The sequence below is a fragment of the Phyllobates terribilis genome, unplaced genomic scaffold (assembly GCF_046119375.1).
Source record: "Phyllobates terribilis strain yellow unplaced genomic scaffold, ASM4611937v1 Scaffold_12__6_contigs__length_324123572, whole genome shotgun sequence".
NCBI lineage: Eukaryota > Metazoa > Chordata > Amphibia > Anura > Dendrobatidae > Phyllobates > Phyllobates terribilis.
The window spans coordinates 144,970,506-144,996,513 of record NW_027362772.1 but is presented as its reverse complement, the minus strand read 5'-3'; the positions used below and the strand labels follow the sequence as shown (position 1 = coordinate 144,996,513).

Genomic DNA, 26,008 nt, shown 5'->3' with positions numbered 1-26,008 from the left:
GACTGCAGAGGGAGGCTGCTATGGAGGCAGTGGGTGGGGTTTAGAGGAGCCTGGTGTTGGGGGTGGCGAGCCGGTGAGAGCTCGGTGGGATACTGCTTATTAGAGCCCCGTGTATAGAGCGCTGGACGGACTCGGAGGACGTTACTGACGTGAAGTCGCGCTTTGTGGACTGGCGAGTCCTCGGACTTGTCGCCTTCCTTATCATGGACGATACCATTTACAGTAAGTGAATGCTCCCGCAGTTAGGGCCAGTGATCGGCGTGTGCGCTCTTATTCAGACGGACCCCTATTTCGGTTCCTATGGTCCTTTCCTGTCTATAGGCGTCAACATGGAGAGGACAGGATGCTCCATGTTGTGTCCTGGGATGGGGGGGATGGTGGGAGTATTGTGTGTGTGGAGACCGTTCCATGTTCTCGGTGTGGGGGAGGCCGGACCCTGCAGACGTGCTGTGGCTGGTGACCCGGCCTGTGCCTGGTGACCCGGCCTCACACCTGACAGGGAAGTGGCAGCTTTTGTTGTGAGGGGAAGCTCCGCACAGGTGCTGTGTCCTGTGGTGTCCGGCTGTAAGCTGCTTACTGTCCATATGACTGGTAATAAGCCCCCGTATGCCGCCCCACCATTACACAGCCATAGTGACCGGGGCGCAGGGATCCAATATTAGATATATCACTGTGTGTGGCCCTTTAACAAGCTGCGTCCCTATTGGATCTATTGATAAACTGTGTTACCATGGACACAACGTGTAAAAAGTCGCCACTTTGGCGGCAGCATTGTCATGTGGTCAATCACCAGGGTCAACATGTTCTGGACATGAGTCTTGGCAGTGAGGCTAGTGATTGGTGGCAGTGGTCACATGATGGGCATGTGGGACTGGCGGGTATCACTGATGGAACCATTAAAAGGAGCATGACAACCGATACATGTGGCCCCCACCATGGCATGAATCTGACACCGGCTCCGTCATTCCGCAGAGGCTCTTCAGGGAAAACCTACTCTTAAAGTCGGCCAGATACTAGAATGAGTGGGCACACAAGAGGGTCTTCTGCTTGCCCCGCTCACCTACTGATCTGTCTACACTCATGGGGAGCAGAGGAGAAGTCAACAGGCACCGGCCCTTTCGGGACTAATCAGCCGAGCAGAAGGCGGCGGCCCTCTCTGACTAGTCATCGGAGGCGAGGGGAAGCTGCCGGGCACAGGCCCTCTCTGACTAGTCATCGGAGGCGAGGGGAAGCTGCCGGGCACAGGCCCTCTCTGACTAGTCATCGGAGGTGAGGGGAAGCCGCCGGGCACAGGCCCTCTCTGACTAGTCATCGGAGGCGAGGGTAAGCTGCCGGGCACAGGCCCTCTCTGACTAGTCATCGGAGGCGAGGGGAAGCCGCCGGGCACAGGCCCTCTCTGACTAGTCATCGGAGGCGAGGGGAAGCCGCCGGGCACAGGCCCTCTCTGACTAGTCATCGGAGGCGAGGGGAAGCCGCCGGGCACAGGCCCTCTCTGACTAGTCATCGGAGGCGAGGGGAAGCCGCCGGGCACAGGCCCTCTCTGACTAGTCATCGGAGGCGAGGGGAAGCCGCCGGGCACAGGCCCTCTCTGACTAGTCATGTGAGCCACATCATTCCCGGTTGGCTTTGGAACAGTATGTTATCTCTGAAGCACCGCGTCGTTTTAGAGCAATCCAACCACAACGAAGCGGGTATCTGGTTCAGGCCTCATGAATCAGCTGTCAATTCCCTTTAATGTATCTTTTCCTATAAGGAATCCTGCTGACTGATCACAATTTGTAAAATCCCAGACAAACCCTTTAAAGTTTTAAGAGTCTTTAAGGTGGAGTGATAATCATAGCAGCGTGTTACTTTTAAGGCTATGTGCACACAGTCAGGATTTGCATCAGAAAATTCTGCAGCAAATCATGATGTGTGGTCCGGATAGTTTTGCACGTGATGTATTTCCCACCACTGTCACCTCACTTGTAGACTTGTGCCATAAAACACAAATCATTTCATCCCCGGAGCCTGGACCTGGCTTCTGTTACTCTTGTCTTGACCTGATTGTAAAGTTACTTTTTAGCATATTACTAAGAAGCCGGGTACAAATCCATTATTACTACAGCCCTGTGGTGCAGAATACCTCCTGGGGCTATACAAAATGGAGATTACAAAATAATCGGTAGTGAATCACAACAATCACTGGCTGCCTCATATTGGAAGCACAGGCAGAAGGCATGCAGGTATGGCTGACAACTGTCTGTAGGGAATCCGTTATCATATGCCTGGAAGGGTTGTCAGGAATAACATGGCATAGAATACGCCACTTGTATACAATCAGTGGGGGTCATACAAAGGGGAGATTGAAATTTTACATGAATGGAAGGGCTTAATAAATAAATAAATAAAGCAAAACGTAAGACATACTCAACCTTGGATCCTCTGCAGGATGCTCTGGAAGCGATACCTGCTCTATTCAGAAGTCAGAAAACTGCTACAGCTTGTGATTGGCTGCTGCGGTCAGATGATTAAAAGAGCGCATAATCAGAGAAACATTGAATGACATGCTCTTCTAGTCACCTCAACGCAGCAGCGGTCTTCTGACTTTAGATTTGGGCGGGCATCCCTTTCGGAGTGGGCGCAGATCTCCGGAGCAGCCTAAGCTTGATATGTGGGTGGGGGTTGCTCGATAATGATTATGCTATTGGTTTTTTTTGGAGGGCATCCATTCCTGAAAATGTTATTTTCCATATTGGACAACCCCTTTTAATTGTTGCCTTATAATAAAACTTGTGCTTAAAAAAAAAACCCCACTGGCCATGAGATTTATATAAATGCTGTTTACTTTGCTGGATTTGTAATATGCTGTGGTGTTTTGTTTTTTTTTCATACGAAAATATGCTTTGAGGATTCACAAGTCTGCACTCGCTTTGTGATTGCAGACTTGAGTTCTCAAGGAGTATTTTCACCCCTGTACTTTAAAACCAAGCCTGGACAACCCCTTTAAGGAAAGTATGTGTTTTTCGTTTACACAATTCGTGGACTTTTCTTCAGTTCTGTCTGGCAACCATTGGTACTTCAAGCCAGTGTACAACAGCTGCAGACTTATGTTTTGGATATAAACTTCTTTTGTGATAAAAGTTGGTTCAGTGTTCCTGGCTCGATAATTCGCAGCTAAGCTGTTTATATAACTTACAGACAGAACTTCTTATTTTTCAGATTTAAGCTACTAACTGGATCAAACTAGAAAAAGAGAGAATTGCTAAATATTTTTGTTTGCAGCAAAGCATGAAAGATGAACTTTCCACCCTTTGGTGGAGACTGCCCTGACTTGCTCCATCACATCCAGCGAGGGGAGTAGGGACGCTGTGTTCAGCAGCTTTGACCATGACTAGAGATGCAAATGTGGCTGAAATAAAAACCCATTCTACCAGGGACTGCGTCACAGTGGTTCACAGAGGAAGTACATGTGGTCCACGTCTTGTTGTGATGGACTGCTTAACTAGTCACCCTAAACATGTTTCAGGGGTGTGGGCGTAAGCTCAGAAAATCAAGCATAAAATAATACAGATTTGACTGCTCTGGTTCCAAGACAGCTGTGCCAACCAAATGATAGGGTGCTCTACCCCTCGCCACCTTTCCCTAGTGTACAGCACAGTGTCAGGTGGGGGCATGGTGGCTTCTTGGAGATGGTATGTTACTACCTGCTGCCAGAAGATGAGCAGTTAGAAAGCGGCTCATGCCGAAAACTTACTTTACTGTTGTGTTACCCTTTGGTCTCCGGACATTGTTCTTTAGAACCTATGGTAGTAAGCGTTTTCACTACTTCTATTTATATGCGGGTAGGTTTTCCCCCTGGCAGACTATACAGCTAGTTTTCCTGTCTGTAGTTTTTCCCCACACCGCTTCCTTAAAGAGAACCTGTCACATTGAAGTCGCTGTTCTCTCTACCGGTTGCATTTTATAGAACAGGAGAATCTACTTCCTTAATGTGAACTCTTCACATTGAACACCAGGTCCTCCGCAGGAAGAGCTGACAAAGTATCTCTCTTAATTGATTTGAGTCCCTTCTTAGTGATTGACAGCTATCAACCAGTTCAGAATCTGTTGGTTTTCTGTTTAGGAGATAACTATTACACAGGGGCGTTCAAGATATTAGGCGTCTTGTGTGCATAAGCCCTTATTACAAAAGTAAAGAGAAAAACTAATAAATGCCACTCCCTTCTTATTTCAAAAATGTCACGTTAGACCTGGCTGTCTGTAAGGCCATGTTCACACGGTGAGTATTGGTAAGCCAAAACCAGGAGTGGCTTACAAATGCTGATGCAAAATACTGACCAAATACTGAATGTGTACCCATGGCCTAACGCTGGTAGCTGCAGCAGGAGCCTCCCCCCACTGTTCTGTCTGTTATAATGGGCAGGTATATAAAGCCATCCTCTCACCTGCTCGCTGCCACATAAAAATGGGATAAGGAGATAATCGATAAATATAAATGACTTGCACAGGGATAAAAAGATGTTAATTCCCCCCCCCCCTAACAGTAAAAACAAATCTTGATACTTTATATTTCGCCTTCTGTTATCTTGATACTTTGTTGCGTTCGTATTTTGCCACATGTCTATAAACTGACTGTTTTCATGCAAAAGATTTGCATGTATCCCAGCCTTTCTAGCGTCAGATGGAAAGACTATAATGCCAGCGATAATCATCCCAGTGATTGCTACTTATTGCTTCATTAGCCCCCGGCTTATCTGTAATACACTAATCTCTGCTTAGGCCGGGTGTCCTCCATACAGCACCAAAACTGAGGCTTGAGCTAATATAGCATCCAGCACTGCATGTTACCTGCCCAGCCCTCGCGCACGGCGCCCCCTGTGGGCGGCTTGGGACCTACATCCACGAACTTGGAGAAAAGCGCAATGTGTAAGCACCCTCATGTATGATATTGCTCTGCTGTGGATCATGTGTGACGCATGTGCCCTCATTCTGTTTGGTGTGGCCTCCATTCCTCACATTTTCTGACTATGACACAAAAGTAAGGTTATACAAGCTGTAATCTGGATATAATGTGCAGAAAACCACTTTTATTACACAAAATCCTGCAAACTGTTCGTCATCGCGGTGCCAGGATCTGGATTTCGGGATAAAGATTGCTTTGTTGAGGGCTTGCACCATGTTGGTATCTGAAGTATCCGCAGCTAATTTGCATCTAGGCTTTGCGGTTACCCATCCAGCGTGTCTGTACACAATGGCTTCTCTTATTTAGCCCTGTCGCTTACCAAATGTCAAAGGGGTAATCGTCCTAAAGTTTGGCATCGGTCCTGAAATATTGTCTTTTATAAGACGGTTAGTGTAACATTACCGTGTACTCTTCTGCAGACAGTTTACAAGTCCATATTGATATAAAGCCTCTTCCTTATATCGGAGAAGAAGGAACTGCATGTTTTCCTGTAATATGGTGATATCACAGACAAAGCTAGTAAATACACTGCTGAAAAAAATAAAGGGAACACTCAAAAAACACATCCTAGATCTGAATGAATGAAATATTCTCATTGAATACTTTGTTCTGTACAAAGTTGAATGTGCGGACAACAAAATCACACAAAAATCATCAATGGAAATCAAATTTATTAACCAATGGAGGCCTGGATTTGAAGTCACCCCCAAAATTAAAGTGGAAAAACACACTACAGGTTGATCCAACTTTGATGTAATGTCCTTAAAACAAGTCAAAATGAGGCTCAGTATTGTGTGTGGCCTCCACGTGCCTGTATGACCTCCATACAACGCCTGGGCATGCTCCTGATGAGGTTGTGGATGGTCTCCTGTGGGACCTCCTCCCAGACCTGGACTAAAGCATCCGCCAACTACTGGACAGTCTGTGGTGTGATGTTGGTGGATGGAGCGAGACATGATGTCCCATATGTGCTCAATCGGATTCAGGTCTGGGGAACGGGCGGGCCAGTCCATAGCTTCAATGCCTTCATCTTGCAGGAACTGCTGACACACTCCAGCCACATGAGGTCTGGCATTGTCCTGCATTAGGAGGAACCCAGGGCCAACCGCACCAGCATATGGTCTCACAAGGGGTCTGAGGATCTCATCTCGGTACCTAATGGCAGTCAGGCTACCTCTGGTGGGCATATGGAGGGCTGTGCGGCCTTCCAAAGAAATCCCACCCCACACCACTACTGACCCACTGCCAAACCGGTCATGCTGAAAGATGTTGCAGGCAGCAGATCGCTCTCCATGGCATCTTCAGACTCTGTCACGTATGTCACATGTGCTCAGTGTGAACCTGCTTTCTTCTATGAAGAGCACAGGGCGCCAGTGGCGACTTTGCCAATCCTGGTGTTCTGTGGCAAATGCCAAGCGTCCTGCACGGTGTTGGGCTGTGAGTACAACCCCCATCTGTAGACGTCGGGTCCTCCTACCACCCTCATGGAGTCGGTTTTTAACCATTTGTGCAGACACATGCACATTTGTGGCCTGCTGGAGGTCATTTTTCAGGGCTCTGGCAGTGCTCCTCCTGTTCCTCCTTGCACAAAGGTGGAGGTAGCGGTCCTGCTGCTGGGTTGTTGCACTCCTACGGCCCCCTCCATTTCTCCTGGTGCACTGGCCTGTCTCCTGGTAGCGTCTCCAGCCTCTGTACACTACGCTGACAGACACAGCAAACCTTCTTGCCACAGCTCGCATTGATGTGCCATCCTGGATGAGCTGCACTACCTGAGCAACTTCTGTGGGTTGTAGAGTCCGTCTCATGCTACCATGAGTGTGAAAGCACAACCAACATTCAAAAGTGACCAAAACATCAGCCAGAAAGCATTGGTACTGAGATGTGGTCTGTGGTCCCCACCTGCAGAACCACTCCTTTATTGAGGGTGTCTTGATAATTGCCAATAATTTCCATCTATTTTCTATTCCATTTGCACAACAGCATGTGAAATTGATTGTCAATCAGTGTTGCTTCCTAAGTGGACAGTTTGGTTTCACAGAAGCTTGATTCACTTGGAGTTATATTCTGTTGTTTAAGGCTATGTGCCCACGTTGCGGACCTGAAGCATATTTTTTACGCTTCTCCCTGGCGGGAAAATCGCATGCGGATATTACATGCGGTTCTCCCGCCAGGTAGAAGCGTTTGTGAGGCGTCTTTGCATGCATTTCCGCATGCGGGTTATCAAGCACTTCTCCAAGCATCACTTGGAAAAGTGCTTGACAACTTGTTCAGAATGGTAAAAAATAAAAAAATAAATTTTATACTCACCTTCTGATGCATTCTCTGCCCCGTCCGGAGGCTTGAGCGGCTCACGCTGTTGTGTGCAGGACCTGCGGTGACGTCATTGAGTCATGTGGTGGGTCACATGACTCAATGACGTGGCAGGTCCTTCAGACAACAGCGCGACGGAGGGAAAACATCAGAAGATAAGTATAAACTTTATTTTATTCTTTTTTTTTACAGGTTCTTTGGTACCCAGGTCTGGATGAGAGTCTCCTCTCATCCAGACTTGGGTACCATCCGCACATTGATTCCGCTGCGCTTCCGCAAAATTAATGAACATGCTGCAGATTTTTGACCGCAGCATGGGCATTGACATTGCGGAATGCCATTGGGGACCATGGGGTGCGGATATACATGCGTTTTTCAAGCGTTTACGCTGCGGAAATTCCGCAGCATATACGCTTGAAAAACGCTACGTGGGCACACAGCCTAAGTGTTCCCTTTATTTTTTTGAGCAGTGTATTTGCAGTCAGATCTGTTTTGAGGATTTTAATGCCCTACCCAGCAGTGTAATTGGTGACCCTCAAGCTCCTAAGTCTCCTAATTTAAGAATCTTGTGCTTTTCCTCAGGACACACAACTTTCAGACATCATTCCTGTTTCCTGTTTTCTGTTTTCTTCCTGTTTTTCTGACGGGCAGTCTTCCTGGATGTAGAGTTACATGTGGTGTCTCCATAGGCATCAGCTGTCGGCCAAATAATTTAGTCCACAGCTAAAACCCTCGACTACCCAAGGACGTCATCATCTGAGGAGGAACAGGCGCCAGGCTCTTCCTTCACCCAGTGGAAGGACCTGTCTGCTGGTGCCTTTTCATGTTAGTTTCTGCTAAGAATTGGCTGAGATAGAAATCTGATATGTGATCGTTTTGTTCTGGTGAACAATAGTCCTTAGGACATCTGTCACCAGAGCAAGCAGCTAGTGACCCAGAATTATATATGAGCATGTGTATGAAATATTGAGAACATCTCCAGGCATGAAACAATGATGGGAAACCGACCAGCTGATAACCCCTTTGAGTCTACAGAAAAGAAAAAGAGGTGATCTCATGATTGATTTTCAGGGGAGCGCCACTATCCTGCCTTTAGGCCTCCTGCTCACAGGGGGCAGTATACTCCTAAATGATTAACGGATAGGAGCAGCAGCATTATCACGACTGAACTTGTGCTGCAAGGATCATGCCAGATTCAGAGCAGCGCTTATTGCCTAGGAGACCAGCCACCGCTGATAGATTGTAGGACTGGCCGATACCCAAAAGGGCTCTTGCATACGACCGTTTTTCTCATTTGAGTGCTATCCGTAGTTTTTACAGCTAGCACTTGTACCTTGTTCTACTTGGATGTGCACATGTTTGAAATTTTATTCATTTTTTTTCTCGGAAAACAATTGGAGACATGTCTGATTTTGATCCAAATGTAGGATCAAAATCGGATATGACAAGTCTATGGGTCCTTTTAAAAATCGGTGTGTGGTCTGATTTTCAGAGACTGACAGAATGGAGAGGATGGAGAACGTATCCTCCACGTCTGAGAAAAACTGATCAGTCTGGGGCTTTTTTTTTTTTTTTTCTCGAATGTGGAGAAATCGGCCGTGTGATCCTACCCAAACAATAAGCAGTAAGCAATGAATTAGAATATCCTTAAATTCTTGGATCACAGAGGGGAAGTTTATTAGTAAATTGCCAAGTTTTGTTTTTATCGTTTGCAATTTTACCCATTAAAGAACTTCAGAATTAAGTTTTATAATTGTGCAGTTCAATTTTAGACATGTTGGATGTTTTGATCAGTGGAGGTCCAAGCCTGGCGACCTCCCAATAAACTTCCACCAGTCCAAAAAATTAACAATCGGAAAGGCTTAGCTGAGCCCTTCTGCTAAGATCAACCCAGTAGGCTTCAGTCTCTGAGAAGAGCTGCGCTTAGTTGATCTCTTCTGCTCCTTCTTCTAGCTCTTAATACCCGAATCTCCCCTAATCAAAACTTGTCATGTCTCGGTAATTGTTACCATTAACACATCTCTATGATTTTGTTTTTTTAGTTATTTTGATTGGCCCAAGATGTAATGTCACCATGACGAGTAGTGTTGAACCTTCAGCGAGGTGAATAATCGTCCTTTGTTTCCAGTTCACCGGTGATTACGGTGAATTAGCATTTTCCATCAGGACAACCATATTCAGAGCATTACATTGTATTTATTGGTGTAAATGAGAAATTGTATTAAACATGGCTTTATCGTATAAAATTGGACTTTGTTTTACTGTATGATGAGAATTGTATCTGGTTATAGAGGGGATTTTTTTTCTTTTTAAATACAATAAAAGCCTTTTTTTCATAAAACAAAATGCACAATGGCTTCTGTGTTTGCCATAACAGCTGTGAAATATTTATATCGGTCTACAAAGAGCCAGTTCTTGAGTCTCTAATAAATGGTTGGAAATCTATGACCCGAGCTGTTAGGATTGATTCTCTTGCTTTTTCACGAAGAATGCAAATTCAGTCTTCAATAATAGTGACAAATAAGAGTCTGCTTAATACATATCATTGTCAGGGGTAAGCGGCAGAATGATCAAGCAAGACAGTGCCAGCCATAAAAACTGAAAACCCTAGGATCAGGCTTCCTGTTTGCCTCCATTAACTTTATATTTAAAGGGGCTTTGTGTGATGACGACGAACACGTTATAATTGTAAACTGTGGCTCGGCTGGCCGGTAACTTACCGTGCAGTGTTGCATTATAGGCATTCAAAATGGGTCCCCAGGGTGTTTTAAGTTGTGCATGCCTGCATTATTGGTCAACTGGTTTGTTTTACAGTCTTAAACAGGGATCCTGAAAGGCGCAGCAGGCGTTCACTGATATCAGGGCTGCCCGGGTTGAGTGTAACAGTGCGGTTTATATACAAGTACACCCTCTTTAGACCCCAGGGAATTTCTTTACCGTGCACGAGTCCAGCCTGAGGTCGTCTCTGACATCAGATTGTTCTGCGCCGCTGTCATACCTGCACATACTTGTCCAGCAGCTTTCCCCACACTCCTTGGAGATGGGAAATAATTCTATGAAAGACCGGAGGAGGGGGGTGAGCTGCTTTCCCACTAAATAACTATACTTTTTTTTTTCTCAGTTACAAATACTTGGCAGCTGAACACAATAGATCCTGAGTATGTTTGTGCTGTTGCTTCCTCTGCAGTCCCCGCTGACCTGACTCCAGAAGAACGTATCGAGCTAGAGAACATCCGCCGCAGGAAACAGGAACTGCTGGAGGAGATCCAGAGGCTGCGCGATGAGCTGAGCGAGGCTATGAATGAGGTGGAGGGCCTGGAGGCCAACGAGGGAAGGTATGGAGGCTGAGGGGGTGACCTGTTCTCACATTTGTTAGATTGGACTCCAGGTATCTATGGGTCTAATAGTATTACACACAAAGTGAGTGATCATAAATGTCAATATTAAAATTGGCCTCATCCAATGGCAAGTCAGATCCCACAATAAATGTGTGGTGTTTAAAATGTCACAATATATCTGTAGATGGGGTATTGCCCTGAGACTGCAGCTTTCGGCTGGCCATGTAGCGTGCACCTCCAGACAGAGCTCCATGAAATCTTGCTCTATTTAAAGGTCTAAATTCTAGTGGTTTATTCAATATCATTATATAAGCTAGTGTGAAATGTATACATTTACTAATATTTTTTTTTTTTTTCTCTCAGTAAAACTCTGCAAAGAAACCGGAAAATAGGGATGGGCAGAAAAAAGTTTAATATGGATCCTAAAAAGGTAAAAATAACTTGACTGGTCTCTAGCTTCTTCTTGCAGTACAGCACCTCGATTTCTAAAGCTGTGCCGTCATGAAGCGGGGCTGGACCGATCCAGGGGCCTGATGTGTCTGGAAATCTTACTGATGGCTCCCATGTTACTCATTAGCCATTGATCCGTATTCTAGTTGTGTTGCTGGTTGTAGTGATGGCTGCAGTTCTTCTGCTGTGTTGGGTTGTGGATGTGATTTTATGAAAACTCTGAACTGTACATTATTTTTTCTCTATAGACTTCTATGGGAACCCTGGAAAAAGTACATTTAAAAAATACAATTGTGTATTTAAAGGGGTTATCCAGGACTTGGTTTCATAGTGGGGGGAAAAAAAGAGCAGGTTCTTGCTACCTACCTGCCTTTTGTGCCCAATGCCCATCTCCGTTGGCACAGAGCAGGCACAGACTGCTTCTGCCAGGGATCCTGTAACTTCCATTGACAAAGCAGCGGCTTCTTTTCTCCTCTGTTGATGGGCCATGACTGCCAATGTCATAATTGACAGCTGGCTCCCCGCTGCCTATCTGCGGGGAGCCGGGTGACAGTCAGCATGGCGTCTGCAGTCGCGCCTGGTTGACAGAGCAGAGTGGAAAAGCTGCTTTGTTGATGTGGAGCAGCTGAATCACTGACTGCTCTGAGCCGGGTATAAGAGGCAGGTAGTTGCCTCAGGTAGACCCTTGGTTTAAAAAAACTAGTCCTGGATAACCCCTTAAAGTGCAAAATCCTGGTGTTTCTGCACCTGGAATGCATAGAAAAATGTGATTATCAGATCTGATTGCTATTGTGTAATTTTGTGCAGTCAGCAGGAAAAGAGCAGTGTTTTTTGCACTCGGGAACATGGTGGTAAATTTTTATTTATTTTTTTATTAGGGCATCATCTTTCTCCAGGAGAATGAGTTACTGAGGAACACTGCAGAAGACATAGCGCGCTTCTTGTACAAAGGGGAAGGGCTGAATAAGACTGCTATCGGGGACTACCTAGGAGAGAGGTAATCCTCAGCTTCATGGAAATGGGAGGAAACCAGCCATGCTCTTCATATTTACTGATATCATATTAGGCAATACAATAAATTGGATTTACTCCATTCTTTCCTGTCACAGCCAGCCTTTCATTTCTGCACTTTCGTTTATTTCTCTCCTCTTCCCAAGAGTTATACGTTTTTTTTATTTTTGTTTTTTCTCCTTGGACGTAGCTGAATGAAGGCTCCCATTCACTTTACCATACACCACCATAAAATGTTTTTAATGATACCCTTTTTTGGACATAAACCATGTTTTAATTGCTTTTTATTGCATTTTTGGGGGGCGTGTCAAAGACCAAATATACTGCTATTATTAATATATTTATATTTTATTTTTAGTTTTTTTTTGCCTGTGTCATTTACCTCTTGGGTGAAATAATGCGATGGCTGCTTTTGGAGGCAGGTACCGGCGGTGTCACACCACTGGTATCTGCCTTGTGTGGTGCAGGCTGCAGACACTCTGATGGAAAGCTGAAAGTTGAAGGGTTTAAAGGGAACTTACTGACATCTGCACATCGGTGCGTGCACTTAATGGTCAGGACAGATTTCTCCTGCTATTTCTTCATCTGTCACCCCCCCCCCACCACCACCACCATATTCTCATGCTAGCACTGCTTTGCATCTGTTAAAAAAACAATTTTTTTTTTTTTTTAAGGGAGGATTTTAATATTTCTGTTCTTCACGCCTTTGTGGATCTCCATGAATTTACAGATTTAAACCTTGTCCAAGCTCTCAGGTCAGTGACTTCCATTATTAAATCTCATATATGCACGAGCCACGGAGCTGCTTCTCTTATTATCTGTCGTGTGCAACGAAACGGGAACTTTTCTGTGAAAGAGGAAGCGGTCAATGGACCACAGTATAAGCAAAAGTCTTATTCAGGAAGCTGTAAAGGCCGCAGTGATCTGGCTCACTGATCTCACCCTACAGATAGTTTTATAGCGAGCCTGTTATACTATGACACTCGCATCTGGCCTTTCCTCCTTCAGCTGTGGGTTTGTGCATCTGCCTTGCAAATATGTGCTGATAAGGTTATATGTTCTGCTAGTCCTGCCCAACACTTTAATTTTTTTTTTAATGTTTTTACACTTCGGACCAGCTTTTCTCATACTTTTGAGACACCCTGTGTATAATTAATATATTATATTAATATCTGCAGCACATCCGACAGAATTTCATTTTGGTTGTGTTTTTTTTGTTTTTTCTCTTATGTTCAGGCAATTTCTGTGGAGTTTTCGTCTGCCGGGAGAAGCTCAGAAGATTGACCGCATGATGGAGGCTTTTGCTCAAAGATATTGTATGTGTAATCCGGGGGTGTTTCAGTCCACAGGTATGGATGGATGGACACTTTGGGTTCCTTTTCTATATAGAAAATGGGGGGGCGGTAAGGGAAGGAGTGACTATAAGTATTCTCCTCCAAAGTCTGCTGAAACCAAAATCTTTAATTGCTGGTAAAAGCTGTTCAGACAAGATGGCTGACAGCGAAATCCTGTACAGAAAACGGAATAAAGAATATTTATTAGTATCTGAGGTTTTTTTTTTTTTTTAACCATTTAGTAATATAGGACATACTATTACATTATTATATATAATTAGTGTGTGTATATGTGTTGGCACTATAGACTTAAGGATTATTTATTATTCTCACGTTCCAGGACTCGAGAAATTGTGTAACATATATATTATGGAAGGCTCATCTGAGTTTAACTGTGTCACATTACAGACCCTTATATCAGTTGTCGTCCTCTCCTAGTTGCTGTACAGCACCTCTCCCCCACAGTATCTGTCCAGAGATGTTTCAGTAGTCACACTTATGTCTGCTGTGATCAACATTGCAGTGTCATTACATCTCACAGGAGTAGTCCAGAGCAGGGAGATTGCTTCTGTGTGAGATGTAATGACTGCCTGCTGCCACTGCAGAGCAAGTAAGAATTATCTGTGCACAGCAGACCTAAGTTTGATTACTCAGTAATCAGGAGATCTGATAGAAGGGTTTGTAATGTGACACAGCTAAACTCAGTTGCACAGTCCCCTCCCCCCACACTGACTCATGGAGGTTAGACCAGGCAATCAGAGCTGTATTAACTGTCACCCACTGAGAAACCTACTCTAAGCTATGGTGGGGGCGTGTTCTTTTTCCTCTTGATTTTTGCTGTCTGATTATGATTGGTCAGTATCATACAAGTAGAAGTAGTACACGCCCCCAGTGAAAACTGTCTGATGGCTTTTTTTTTTTTTTTAAAGTTCAAGTGATTTGTTAACTGATCAAATGCTAAATACTTTGATTGCTAATATTTCCACAACTTCACGGAGAGGCGAATTATATCGTGTCCAGTTCAACATGAAAAATTTGCTGAAAAGTTCTTTCTCTGACGTGATATAGGCATTACTATAAATGCTGCCATATTACCGGGTGTGACCAGGGTTGCTATGTGTTAGTATTATTCCTGTAGTCAATTACAATAAAGATCAGTATCAATTTGTGATATCAAAGTGCATGATAATTACCACTGGTTAAAAAATACTTGTCCTCTATTTATTTTCTGTTTTTTATTTTTATTTTTTCCTGCAGACACCTGCTACGTCTTGTCCTTTGCGGTCATCATGTTGAACACTAGTCTGCATAATCCCAATGTTCGAGACAAACCCAGCGTTGAAAGATTCATCTCTATGAACAGGGGCATTAATGATGGAGGTGACCTTCCCGAGGAACTGCTCCGGGTAAGAGACTCGTTAACTTGAAAATATTGGAAAGGAACCTGTTACTAGATTCATGCTGCCCCATACCAACCGCAGCACGAATCTGAGCTTGGCTGAGCGTTTACAGACTGGTTTGTTTCCCTCTGAAACGTTGCAGCGTTTCTGCTAAAACAAAAAGAGAGCGCTGTGATTAGTTACAAACTTTACCCCCACACCTGGATAATTCAATCTGAATGAGCTCCCTGATGTATTCTCAGTTAACTCATTCTGCAGTCAGCAATAAACCGTGCAACAGAGGCTATAGAAGGGAATTGGTACAACATTTTTAATGAAACCAAATTGCACAAAGTTATTTTTAACCCAAACACTTATATTTAAGTGTTGGGGGGGGGGGAGAAATGGCTGACTTTTTAGGCTTCCATTGTAGTATTATTTTTTATAATTTTATTTATTTATTTTTTTTTATTTAGAACTTGTATGATAGTATCAGAAATGAACCATTTAAGATCCCAGAAGATGATGGGAACGACCTCACGCACACCTTCTTTAATCCTGACCGAGAAGGCTGGCTTCTTAAATTGGGTAAGACGTGTGACTGTGTCCGGTGCAATGACGGCTTCACCTGAATACGTTCTACTCTTCTGTACTCCCCGCCTTCCTCTATCGCTGTCCTGCCACGTCCCTCTGGAGCCGCGTAACCTGACATGTGGTCCGCTTCTCAAATCTGTGTATATGCACTGCGGCATCATGTGTATGGTGCTGGGGAATAATGGCCTCCCGGGAGGTAGTACATCGTCGGGTACGTGAATGATTTGGGAACATAGCCTAATAAATTAAATCAAATTTACCCGGCTTTTTATTTACATTTAGATGTGTGGCATTTTGTTAAAAGGAGCTAAAAACTGTCTCCAGACTCTAATTTCTGCAGCGTTATTGCAGTTTGAGCTTCATTGGTCGGCTCACTGGAGAAATCCACCCAAAATTATATATACTTTATTGTAGAAATTTCCCATTGCATGTGAATGGGCTGCGGGAAGCTGCAATCGCATGGACGGAATGTGAAGTTGTCAACAGATTAGACACAGGTTTAAAACGTTGTCAAATCCGACCCCGTGTGAACACACCCCTACACGTAATATAGTAACATAGCACAAGCTGATGGGAGGGCAGCGCTGACGTACAGATTGTTCCAGTAAAGTCAATTTCTATGAATTACAATATGTATTGGTAGTGCCCGTCCTTCCAGGCAGGACTGGACCCTCCAATGTGCACAATGTTACATATGGCGGAGGATACACCCGCTTATGTAGATATCTGCCCTCCTTGCCTGGCTCCTGACTGCCGAGGTGTTGCCAAGTTTCCTTGCTGTGGCGCCTAGGGGGCTGCCTCTGTGCGCCTAGGGGGCTGCCTCTGTGCGCCTAGATTTCCACCTTTTGTTTATGTAACTTATTTTTCCTTTTCTTTTTCTCCTGACTCGCCCGCCTGTCTGACCCCTCCTCCTCCTCGTGTATTCCTCTTTCTTTGTCTTTGTTCCCCACTTTTATTTTTTTTTTTCTTCTATACCTTGTGTGCTCGGCCGCTGATGACATTTGCTCTCCGTCTTCTTCTCACAATAACTCCCCAGGAGGTAGGTAGAGCTCGGCGTTTCTTCTTCATCATCATAGTTGTGTGTTTAGAAGACCTGTGCGTACAGCAATCATCGGATAATCACATGTTTTATTTTGTATACCTGACAGGGGGTCTATCGTTTCAACTAAGCCTGTAATATTCGAGCAGCGTCTTCCATAGTGAAAATCAATAATGGCGTTGTTCACATGAGCAGCTGGCCCTCCAGTCTGCGAGCGTGTCCTACTTAGATTAAAAATGAACTCTGGAGCTTCATGTTATTAAAGAAACCCTCCTCCTTCTCCCATCAAAATTTTTATCCTGTTAATATATTGCAATCATCATATTATACAGCATTGTGTACTTAAAATTGATCATTTTTTCCTTCTACCCAGATAATTCTTCTTTTCTGCTAGGTCTATGACATCAACTGACTAGCTGAATCCTTCTAAGCTCTATGTAGAAACATGAGGTTAATTTTCCCTGTAGGAGTCATGACTCGCTGCAAAAGAAGTACCTGGTCGGAGGAGGAGAGCAGCTGGGTCAGGAGTTGGAGGGGATGATAAATGCAGGGACAAGAGACTTCCGTGTTTCTACGTAGAGAAGAGAAGAATTATCTGGGTAGAAAGGTAAAAGGAGCAATTGTAAGTACACAGTGCAATATAATATGATTGCATTATATTAAGAGGATAGAAAGTTTCATAGGAGTGCTTCTTTAAGTGACGGGGGTCTCTTAGACACCTACTTAGAGTAGTTTTTAGCAAGTATACGTAGTAAAGTTAGATTGTCCATAGCTGAAAAATCACTTCTCTGCCATTCTGCTACCTCCACACATCAGGGCAACCCATGTCAAAGCCGATGGACATCGTAAATTAGGGTCCTCAGTCACCTCCACGAGCCCAAGTCACCATTAACAGCAGGGGGTGTGCTGAAAAGAGGCATGCTTTATGGGAACTGAGAGATCGTATTACCGATCCTTCTATATTACAAGTTGATTCTAGAAGAAAAGTGTAAGGCCACTTTCAAAATTAGTACTCTTGCAATTTTCACTCGGGAAAATCTGGATTTTTTTAAACTCCTACTTCCTGTCCTTCTAGGAAAAGTTTTCAGCAGGCTCATTATCATCAGAGGCAGGATTAAAATGACAGGTAACACTGGGCAGCTATGAAGGACTGCTGGTCCACTATATAATGTAAATGTAGCCATCTGGGAAATATTAAACTCCAGAATATATAACTAGTTGATAAAGAAATATCAATAAAGTGAATGCGAAAAACTGCATGACTGCCTTTCACTGGGGCCATGCCTGTGATTCCAAAAGGCTGACTAGGACCTGTTCACACCCACGCCACTAGCAGTCTGCTCCCATTTTGCACAACCCCATATAGCTGGGAATAAGATGTGCTTAGTTTTGGTGATGACTCCCTTTTAGTTTCCACACTTTTTATTTACTTCCATGTGGACTAATTTCAAAACTCAGAATCTTAATTCATTGTCGACAGCAAATGACTAAAATAGTTCACATCTCATTCCATAATGTTAGTGTAATGTTTCTCCTAGGGTTACCAATCAAAAATTGTGGCCTTTTTAGACCTCATTCAGACGTCCGTTTTTACTTTTTCTTTTTCCCCTAAACCTTAACTTTTTTTTTTTTTTTTTTTTTTTTCAGTGTCCAAAACAAAAAAAATTAAGCTTCACCTATCTTTTTAAGAATTTTAAAACAGACCTCATACATATTGAATGCGGATGGCATTAATGTGCTGTTCGTGGTTTTCACCCACCCATAGGCCCCGATTCATCATTACTCTTTGTATCATATGATCCTTAGACAGATTCATGAAATTCAACATTTGATAGATCAGAATTATTATTTTTTTAGCGTATTTTACTTACCTTTCTAGTTGGAGCATTTTTAGACAAACGTGACTATTTTATTTTGCGCCACGTTAAAGAACGGAGTGTGCCATTTTGAAGAATTTGATTAAATACCACAAGACAAAAAGTCATGCAATCAGCCACATGGAATATAATGGGTAAATGTTCTATCCGTATAATTGGGACGTCTGAATGAGGCCTTACTTGCGCCTCCATCATTGACTGTAGACGTTCCAATGGTGTTTCTGTGGTTTTCTTTGGACTGCTTTCTGACGTCTGCTCGGGTCATCGCACAAGTAGCTAATCGTTGCATAGACTGAAGTCCTCTCCAATAATTCCCACTCCCCCCTTTTACAGGTGGCCGGGTGAAAACATGGAAGAGGCGCTGGTTCATCCTCACTGACAACTGTCTGTATTATTTTGAGTACACCACGGTAAGCTCAACCCATGTCCCGTCTGTGTCTTGGCATCCTGCAATACATCATATTAATTTCAGAGCTGTGGAAAACAAACAATACAGATAAATTCTGACCCATTATTGTTACTCAGGATAAAGAGCCCAGAGGTATCATCCCTCTGGAGAACCTCGGCATTCGAGAAGTTGAAGATCCCAGGAAACCGGTACGTTGTGGTACATGTAAGGCCAGTTTCTTTTCTCTGCTGGATTCATTTGTGCTCCATATGTCAGTTTTAACAATCATTGTCTCATCCGAAAAAAAAATTCTTGACTTCGCCTACCTGTTTAAAGGGTTATGTCCAAAATCTTAACTTGTCTCCGTTTTCTGTACAGTCGTCTTCATTAAGATAGTGGGCAGCTGCATGATCATACTCTGATTGCAGTGATACCAGCTGCAGATGCACCTAATGAACCTGCCTAACAGTACAGCCGTCCAGCACTCTATCCTCATTGATATGACTGCCAGGTTATAGCTCAGCTCTGCTATGTCAACAGGACGGAGTATGATCATACTCTGATCCCATTGATGCCTGCTGCAGATGCACCTAATGACCCTGCCTAACAGTGCAGCTGCCCGGCACTCTCCATCCTCATTGATCTCACTGCCGGATTGTAGTATAGCTTAGCTTTGATATGCTTGTAGGACAGGGCATGATCACACTCTGAAGATCCCCATGGACCATCAATGAAATATAAATGCTAATATCAATTGATCTGCAAAAAATAAGGACTTTTTGAAAAGGCAGATGGATTGTAATGGGTCCATGATCTATTCAGAAACAAAATACACGTTCCTGAAAAAAAAAAAACACTGTGATTGGTATCAATATGATGACAATGTAATTTTCTGCTTCTGTTTCAGAACTGCTTTGAGCTTTATATACCAAACAACAAGGGACAACTAATCAAAGCGTGCAAAACGGAAGCTGATGGGAGAGTAGTGGAAGGCAACCATAATGTCTACAAAATTTCTGCCCCTACTCCAGAGGAGAAAGAAGAATGGATCAAATCTATAAAGTAAAGGCTCCTTCTAGACGTATAGTATTGGCTAAACTTCTAAAAAAAGGAAGCGGAGAGCACGTGTCATCACCACGTACATTATTGCCTCTTCCTGGGGTTCTACACTGTTTTCACCAGCCGCCAAAGAAGGTTTATGTGCTCAAGATTAGTATCGTCATTACTAATTGTGGAGTGGATATACCGCGCCCCCATCAACGACGGCCGGCCCGAATGCTGAGCTGCTGTCCGTTACAGCCGCCACGCTCTATACACAGAGCGGCAGAACCCGTGCCAGAATCACCCCCCGTGACTGAAACCCAATGCTATCGGGAGGAATAAAGTTCATTTCCTCCTGGCTGCAGGGATCTAAGTGCAGGTGCCGGGCAAGTTCAGAATTATATTAACCTGCAGATTAACCCCATATCTGCAAGTTAATAGCATTTTTTTCACTTGATCGGTTTCCCTATCAATGTATGATCAAAGGGAGACCACAACAGGTTGGTGCTCCATACACGTCTGCCCCATACTGCAGCTCACCTCTACTCGCTCCAATATGCTGATCTGCAATGCCAGGCCAGGCATGTACCGCACAATCCCTGCCTTTTACTTGTCACTATAGACCAGAGATGTCAAGCTCAAACACACAGAGAGCCAAAATGAAAACTTGGACAAAGTCGTGGGCCATCCAGTATCCAGTATAATGGCCCCTGCATAGTCCTCTATACAGTAATACAGTATATAGGGCTGACATAGTCGTCCAGACGGTGTAATGGCTGCACATAAGGGTTTGGTGTCTAGGACCAAATATAACTACCCTGTGGGCCAGATTTGGCCCATGGGCCAGAGTTTGACATGTATGCTATAGACCATTCATTAAATGTTTCGGCTTGGTGCACGTTGGCTATTTTTCACATGGATAAAATGGCAGCATGTGCTAGTGAGGCCCGATTTATGGATCAGACAAGTGCACGTAAATAGCGGGCAGCTCCTGGAAACGTCAGGATCCAGGGACCTCCACAATTTTCTTCTGGTCTGGCAAATTCAGCAGCCATGTGAACTTGGCCTTATGATAATCTGGACTTCATGTGAGTGGGAGGCGAGGATCCCCCAAAGTGGTGACGAGGTGGCCCCTTACCCTCACATTGTGCCGTGTGGCTGCGTTTTTCCGTTTTGGGTGCAGTACTTTTTGTTTTGCGCATTGAAACATGAAGGTAGTGTCTGACGTGCCGTGTCCCCTCCCTCCGCAGGGCTGCAGTGAGTGTGGACCCCTTCTATGAGATGCTGGCTGCCAGGAAGAAAAGGATCTCTGTCAAGAAAAAACAGATGCAACAGCAGGAGCAAGAACAGTCTTAGAGGACGCGTGTCGCTTTGGGATACGAGCCTCTCCTGGCTGGAAACCACTTCTGAGCACTCCATTGCCAAATGAGGATGTTGACTATTGCCGCTGCTCACGGGCAACGCGTACGATGGGAACGAAGAACTGGTCTGCACTGGACGCCTAGAATACTAGAGCATAGTCGAACTTCATCTAGCCTCCGACATTTCAAACCTGTGCTCAGTGGAGCCCCTAGGGGTTGGTTCACGGAGTACGGCTGCATCGAGGACTCTGGTTGTTCGGATTCTTATTTTTAATTTTTTTTGGTTACTTCTTTATGTAATTTTTTTTATTGAACTCTAAGCCTATTAGATCGAGATGTGGTGTGAAAATGTGCATGAAAAAGCAATACGACCCAAAACCTTTCCATTGCCATTGCACAAAGTTAGATTCACTTTTTTTTTCAGTAACCAACTCTTATCAGAAACATTTCATTTTTTTTAATAATCTACCAGAATGCTCCTCAACAACTCTGCCTATTCCTGAAGTTGGCATTGTATAGTCTATGACCCTGGTTTGTTCCTGTACTTGGTGACCGTCATTTTTGATATTTAATTTCATAAATGATTAGCACTCATGAAAATAAGCAACTTTGTCAATGGGAAAATCTATCTTCATTGAAGACAGATTTTTACCCAGGAATTGAGACTTTTGACAATGAAAGCTCAGTCCTGCAGGAGAAAGAAGCTGAATTCTCTGATAAGATACATCACAAAGATTCTTATTGTCATGTATACGATTGATTTATGAAGGGGGTAAAACACCGGTATCAGCCAGAATGGTAAGAAAACCCTCATCAGTGCACTTCTGCTTTCACACAGCACAGGAGATATAAGACAGCCAGTCTTGGCTGCAAGCAATGATGGCACATTGTCATCTAGTTTCCGGCATAATTCAGACTGCGCTAGTGTTAATAGAAATCACCGTACCCATAGCATAGTACAACTGTTACCAAACCTACCATCCGGTGGTCTGTCAGGTAAAGGGCTCCTTGCTGATCTATGTTGAAGCTCTATCGTGGCCGAGAGAGGTGACAGCTCACCACGTAGCAAGCTATTGACTGGGGGTTATTTGGTGGCATGTTCCCCCTTGCAGGTCCTTTTCTAATGCGTTTCTGCTCCCTGCCGGTCTTTACTTTTTGAAAAATGCCAATCACTAGCTGCAGCGATGACCTGGATCAGCCAAGTGATTGGCTAAGGTGTCCTGTCTGGTGGGTCGGGATGGCATCAAGAAATAAAGACCATTGAGAACAAGGTGAGCATCAGAACAGGAGCTGTGGGGGATCTTTTTTTCTTTTTATGCTCTTACTGGCTCTCACCCCAATATCCGTTACGACGATCATATCCGATATTGCCGCAGCTTATTGAAGGGAATCACAGAAATGTGGAGAATTCATGCTAATTAATACAAATGATGCAGGTAATACAGAATGACATAATGCAAGGAAATAGTGTAGTAATAAAACTGATTCCTAATGGATGATGGGCCTCTTTTTCACCCTATATGTGCTGGTGATTCTGTATTTCTCATCTACTTTTGTGATTTTTATTACTCCAGTCCTATTTCTTAGTAGTGTGTCATATTGTATTAGATTTGAGACCCTTCAAAGATTGTATTTATTGTTTATGTGGAATTTCAGGGAATAACATGATGTTTCATGCAATAAGCTGTGGTCGACACGTGAGTAATCCTTTATCGGGGGGCATTGTAGGATATCCTTGTACTAATACTACTGTACGACGCCTGGAGAGCCTGCGAAGTCTGTGGGTATTTATCCAACCTGTGCGCTCGGCTACTCTGAGCAGCTTTGTATCTAAGCTCAAACTCCTTCCCAGCTGGTCTAGAGCAACACGTTATTTATTTGTATGGGCCCATAGTAGTACAATAATATGCAGGAACTGCACATAATCCAATTCCTGTAATACCTGTATTATCGGCTAAAGAAAAAAAGGACACACTAAGCAAAATATCTTTACAGGCTGTCATAAAGCAGAACTGTTTTGTGTGGGTTTTTTTTATGTAGCAGCACTTCATCATATTTATTTTTAAACATTTTTTTTTTTTGCTTTTTTTTATTCTTTACAATTTTTTTTCATATCATCAGACTTGTGCTTTGGTCAATATAGCAAAACATTTTTTTAGGCTTTTATTATGATTTCAGAAATCTCTGCACAACAAGTACTGGAGTATAGGGTGAGATCCTGAGTGCTACTGATAAGCCAGTTCGGTTTTCTCTTCATTATCACTTATGGCATTGACTTTTTTAACTATTGCTATTCACATGTTTTTTAGAAACCGGATGCAGCTGCTTCTTACTATCGTACGGGGTATAAGATGTCTGTGCTTCGTTTTTGACAAATTAATACAATATTCTTGATTTTTATTGTGCGTAACGGCTCCCATACATTACATAGCTGTCTGCTGAGCGATCGTTAGATTGTCAGATTCTTCACTCAGCGGCTAATCTCCCTAAATTAAAAGGATCAGCCGTAAAATTCGACAAGCCAAATCCAACATCATCTGTCGGAGCGTCATACACTTAAACTGTCGGCTGATATCAGTGGGTTCGACAGAATTACGTCTGTGTATTTAAAGGGGTTGTCTGGTGAAAACCTCTATCCACAGGATAAATGACAACTTATTGATCTGTGGGGGTTCAGCCGCTGGGACCCGCATCGATCGGCAAAGCGGGGAATTTTTCTCCCTTCACTCATTTTCTATGTGTTTGCTGAGCACCTCTGTTTTTTTCCAGCAGCCCCATGGGGAATGAATGCTGTGGTCGAGTAGTGCACTGCCACTCCATTTTAATTGATAAATTAAATTACCACTTCTGCTGATCAGCGTGGGTCACAACAGTCAGACCACTACTAACCAAGTTAATTACCTATACTCTGGAGCTGTGATACTTTCTTTCACCGGAGAGCCACTCTGGGCAATTTTATTCCACTTTGACCCTCTACAGAGGCATTAAAGGTGGAGTCTATTATTTCCACTTGCTGTGCAGCCGATTCATCTATTGTTCACTGTGAGAATTGGGATAAATGGAAATAGAAATCTTTAAATTCATGTGTGATTGATATTGGCTGCACTTTAGGTTTGGTAGACCTTTTTAAGAAAATAAGAATTGACCTGTAATTTTCAGGTTCTTTTGATGGTTACTTGATATATATATATTTTTTTTTGGAACATGTTGAAACAACCTGTGCATTTACTTTGCGCCACGGTGTAGACTGATAATAAAACACTACAATGGGATAAAAGTGGCCGTGCCTCGTAATAACACTGACCGTGCATGCATCTATCCTCGTCATGAGACAATCCAGAGGAACTGAAAGCACATCTTTTTTTTTTGGAGACGTTTCAGGGGCATTAACCATGATTCAGTTTAGTAATGTGACATATTTGGCAGGTTGTGTAATTATTGTGCCAAAGCGGGGTGCCGTCTCCTGTGCCCCCGCTGCACCGTGCCTGTCCGTTACATTTGCTCAAAAGCTGTGAAAATGATTCAGGAGGGAATACCTCATCTTTGAAGGGGTAAGACTTCGGATTATTGGGTTGGAATTTTGTTTTGTAATTTTTTTTTTTTTTCTATTTAATATATTGTACACACATTAATAAAAAATAAACTGTTAATAGCAGTATGAGAACTTTGTCTTCCTCAATTATTTTTAATTGATAGAAATTCTAACCTAATTAGTTTTCGTTGCATCTTAACAGTGCGCACGTTACACACAGTTAGGATTCGGCAAGGTTTGCCCAAGATTTCACCCGGGGTGGATAAATCCTTTTCAATAATATAGACCAGCATAAAAAAAAATGTTATGGCCTATATTCCTGATTTTCTAGTTTTAGTGCAGTATTAGTGATGGTCGATAAACAAATCAATCTAAGGACAAATAAGGTTTGTGTGATATCGAGCCTACAATTGCTTCTCAATAAATTAGAATATCATCAAAAACTTAATTTATTTCAGTTTTTCAATACAAAAAGTGAAACTTGTATGTTAAATAGCGTCATTACACACAGTGATTTATTCCAAGTGTTTATTTCTGTTAATGTTGGTGATTATGGCTTACAGCCAATGAAAACACAAAAGACATTGTCTTGGTAAACTAGAATAATTAACAAAAAACACCTGCAAAGGCTTCCTATGTGTTTAAAAAGGTCCCTTAGCAGTATTCCCCATGATTGTGGAGCCTACTGAAACAGACTGACTTGACATATGTCCAGAAGGCAGTCATTGACACACTCCACAAGGAGGGTAAGCCACAAAAGGCCATTGCTAAAGAAGCTGGCTGTTCATAGAGTGCTGTATGCAAGTATATTAATGGAAAGTTGAGTGGAAGGAAAAAGTGTGGTAGAAAAAGTTGCACAAGGAACCGGTATAACCGCAGCCTTGATAGGATTGTTAGGAAAAGGCCATTCAAACATTTGGGGGGAAATTCACAAGGAGTGGACTGCTGCTGGAGTCATTGCTTCAAGAGCCACCACACACAGACGTATCCAGGACATGGGCTAGAAGTAAAAACACAAATGGAGGGCACTATCTATTAACTAGGGATCAACATGCAGCATACCAAATATAACACTGAAAGAGCCCAAAGAACGGAAATTGCTATGACTCAGTGATCACCATGTATAAACCATAATTAGCTGGTATGAAAAAATAAATATATGCAAATTTTATTTAAAGTACAAAACACGCCAAAATCACTGCGAATATATTAAAACATGTTTTGTACTAATTTAAATATTTTGCATATATTTTCATACCAGCTAATTGTCTATACATGGTGATCACTGCGTCATAGCATACTTCCGTTCTTTGGGCTCTTTCAGGACATGAGCTGCAAGTGTCGCATTCCTTATGTCAAGCCGCTCATGACCAATAGACAACGCCAGAAGCGTCTTACCTGGGCCAAGG

General features: G+C 43.3%; 1 protein-coding gene across 1 annotated transcript; it reads left to right on the top strand.

Annotated features, from left to right (window-relative positions):
- On the top strand, positions 1-24,667 carry CYTH2 (cytohesin 2). Its single transcript, XM_073656322.1, has 12 exons — positions 1-222; positions 10,443-10,590; positions 10,957-11,023; positions 11,922-12,040; positions 12,729-12,809; positions 13,291-13,403; positions 14,646-14,794; positions 15,244-15,355; positions 18,611-18,687; positions 18,803-18,874; positions 19,573-19,727; positions 20,957-24,667. Exons 1-12 carry the CDS (start codon positions 204-206, stop codon positions 21,060-21,062), a joined length of 1,218 nt encoding a protein of 405 aa, XP_073512423.1. The 5' UTR covers positions 1-203; the 3' UTR covers positions 21,063-24,667.
- Positions 24,668-26,008: the final 1,341 nt, after the last annotated feature.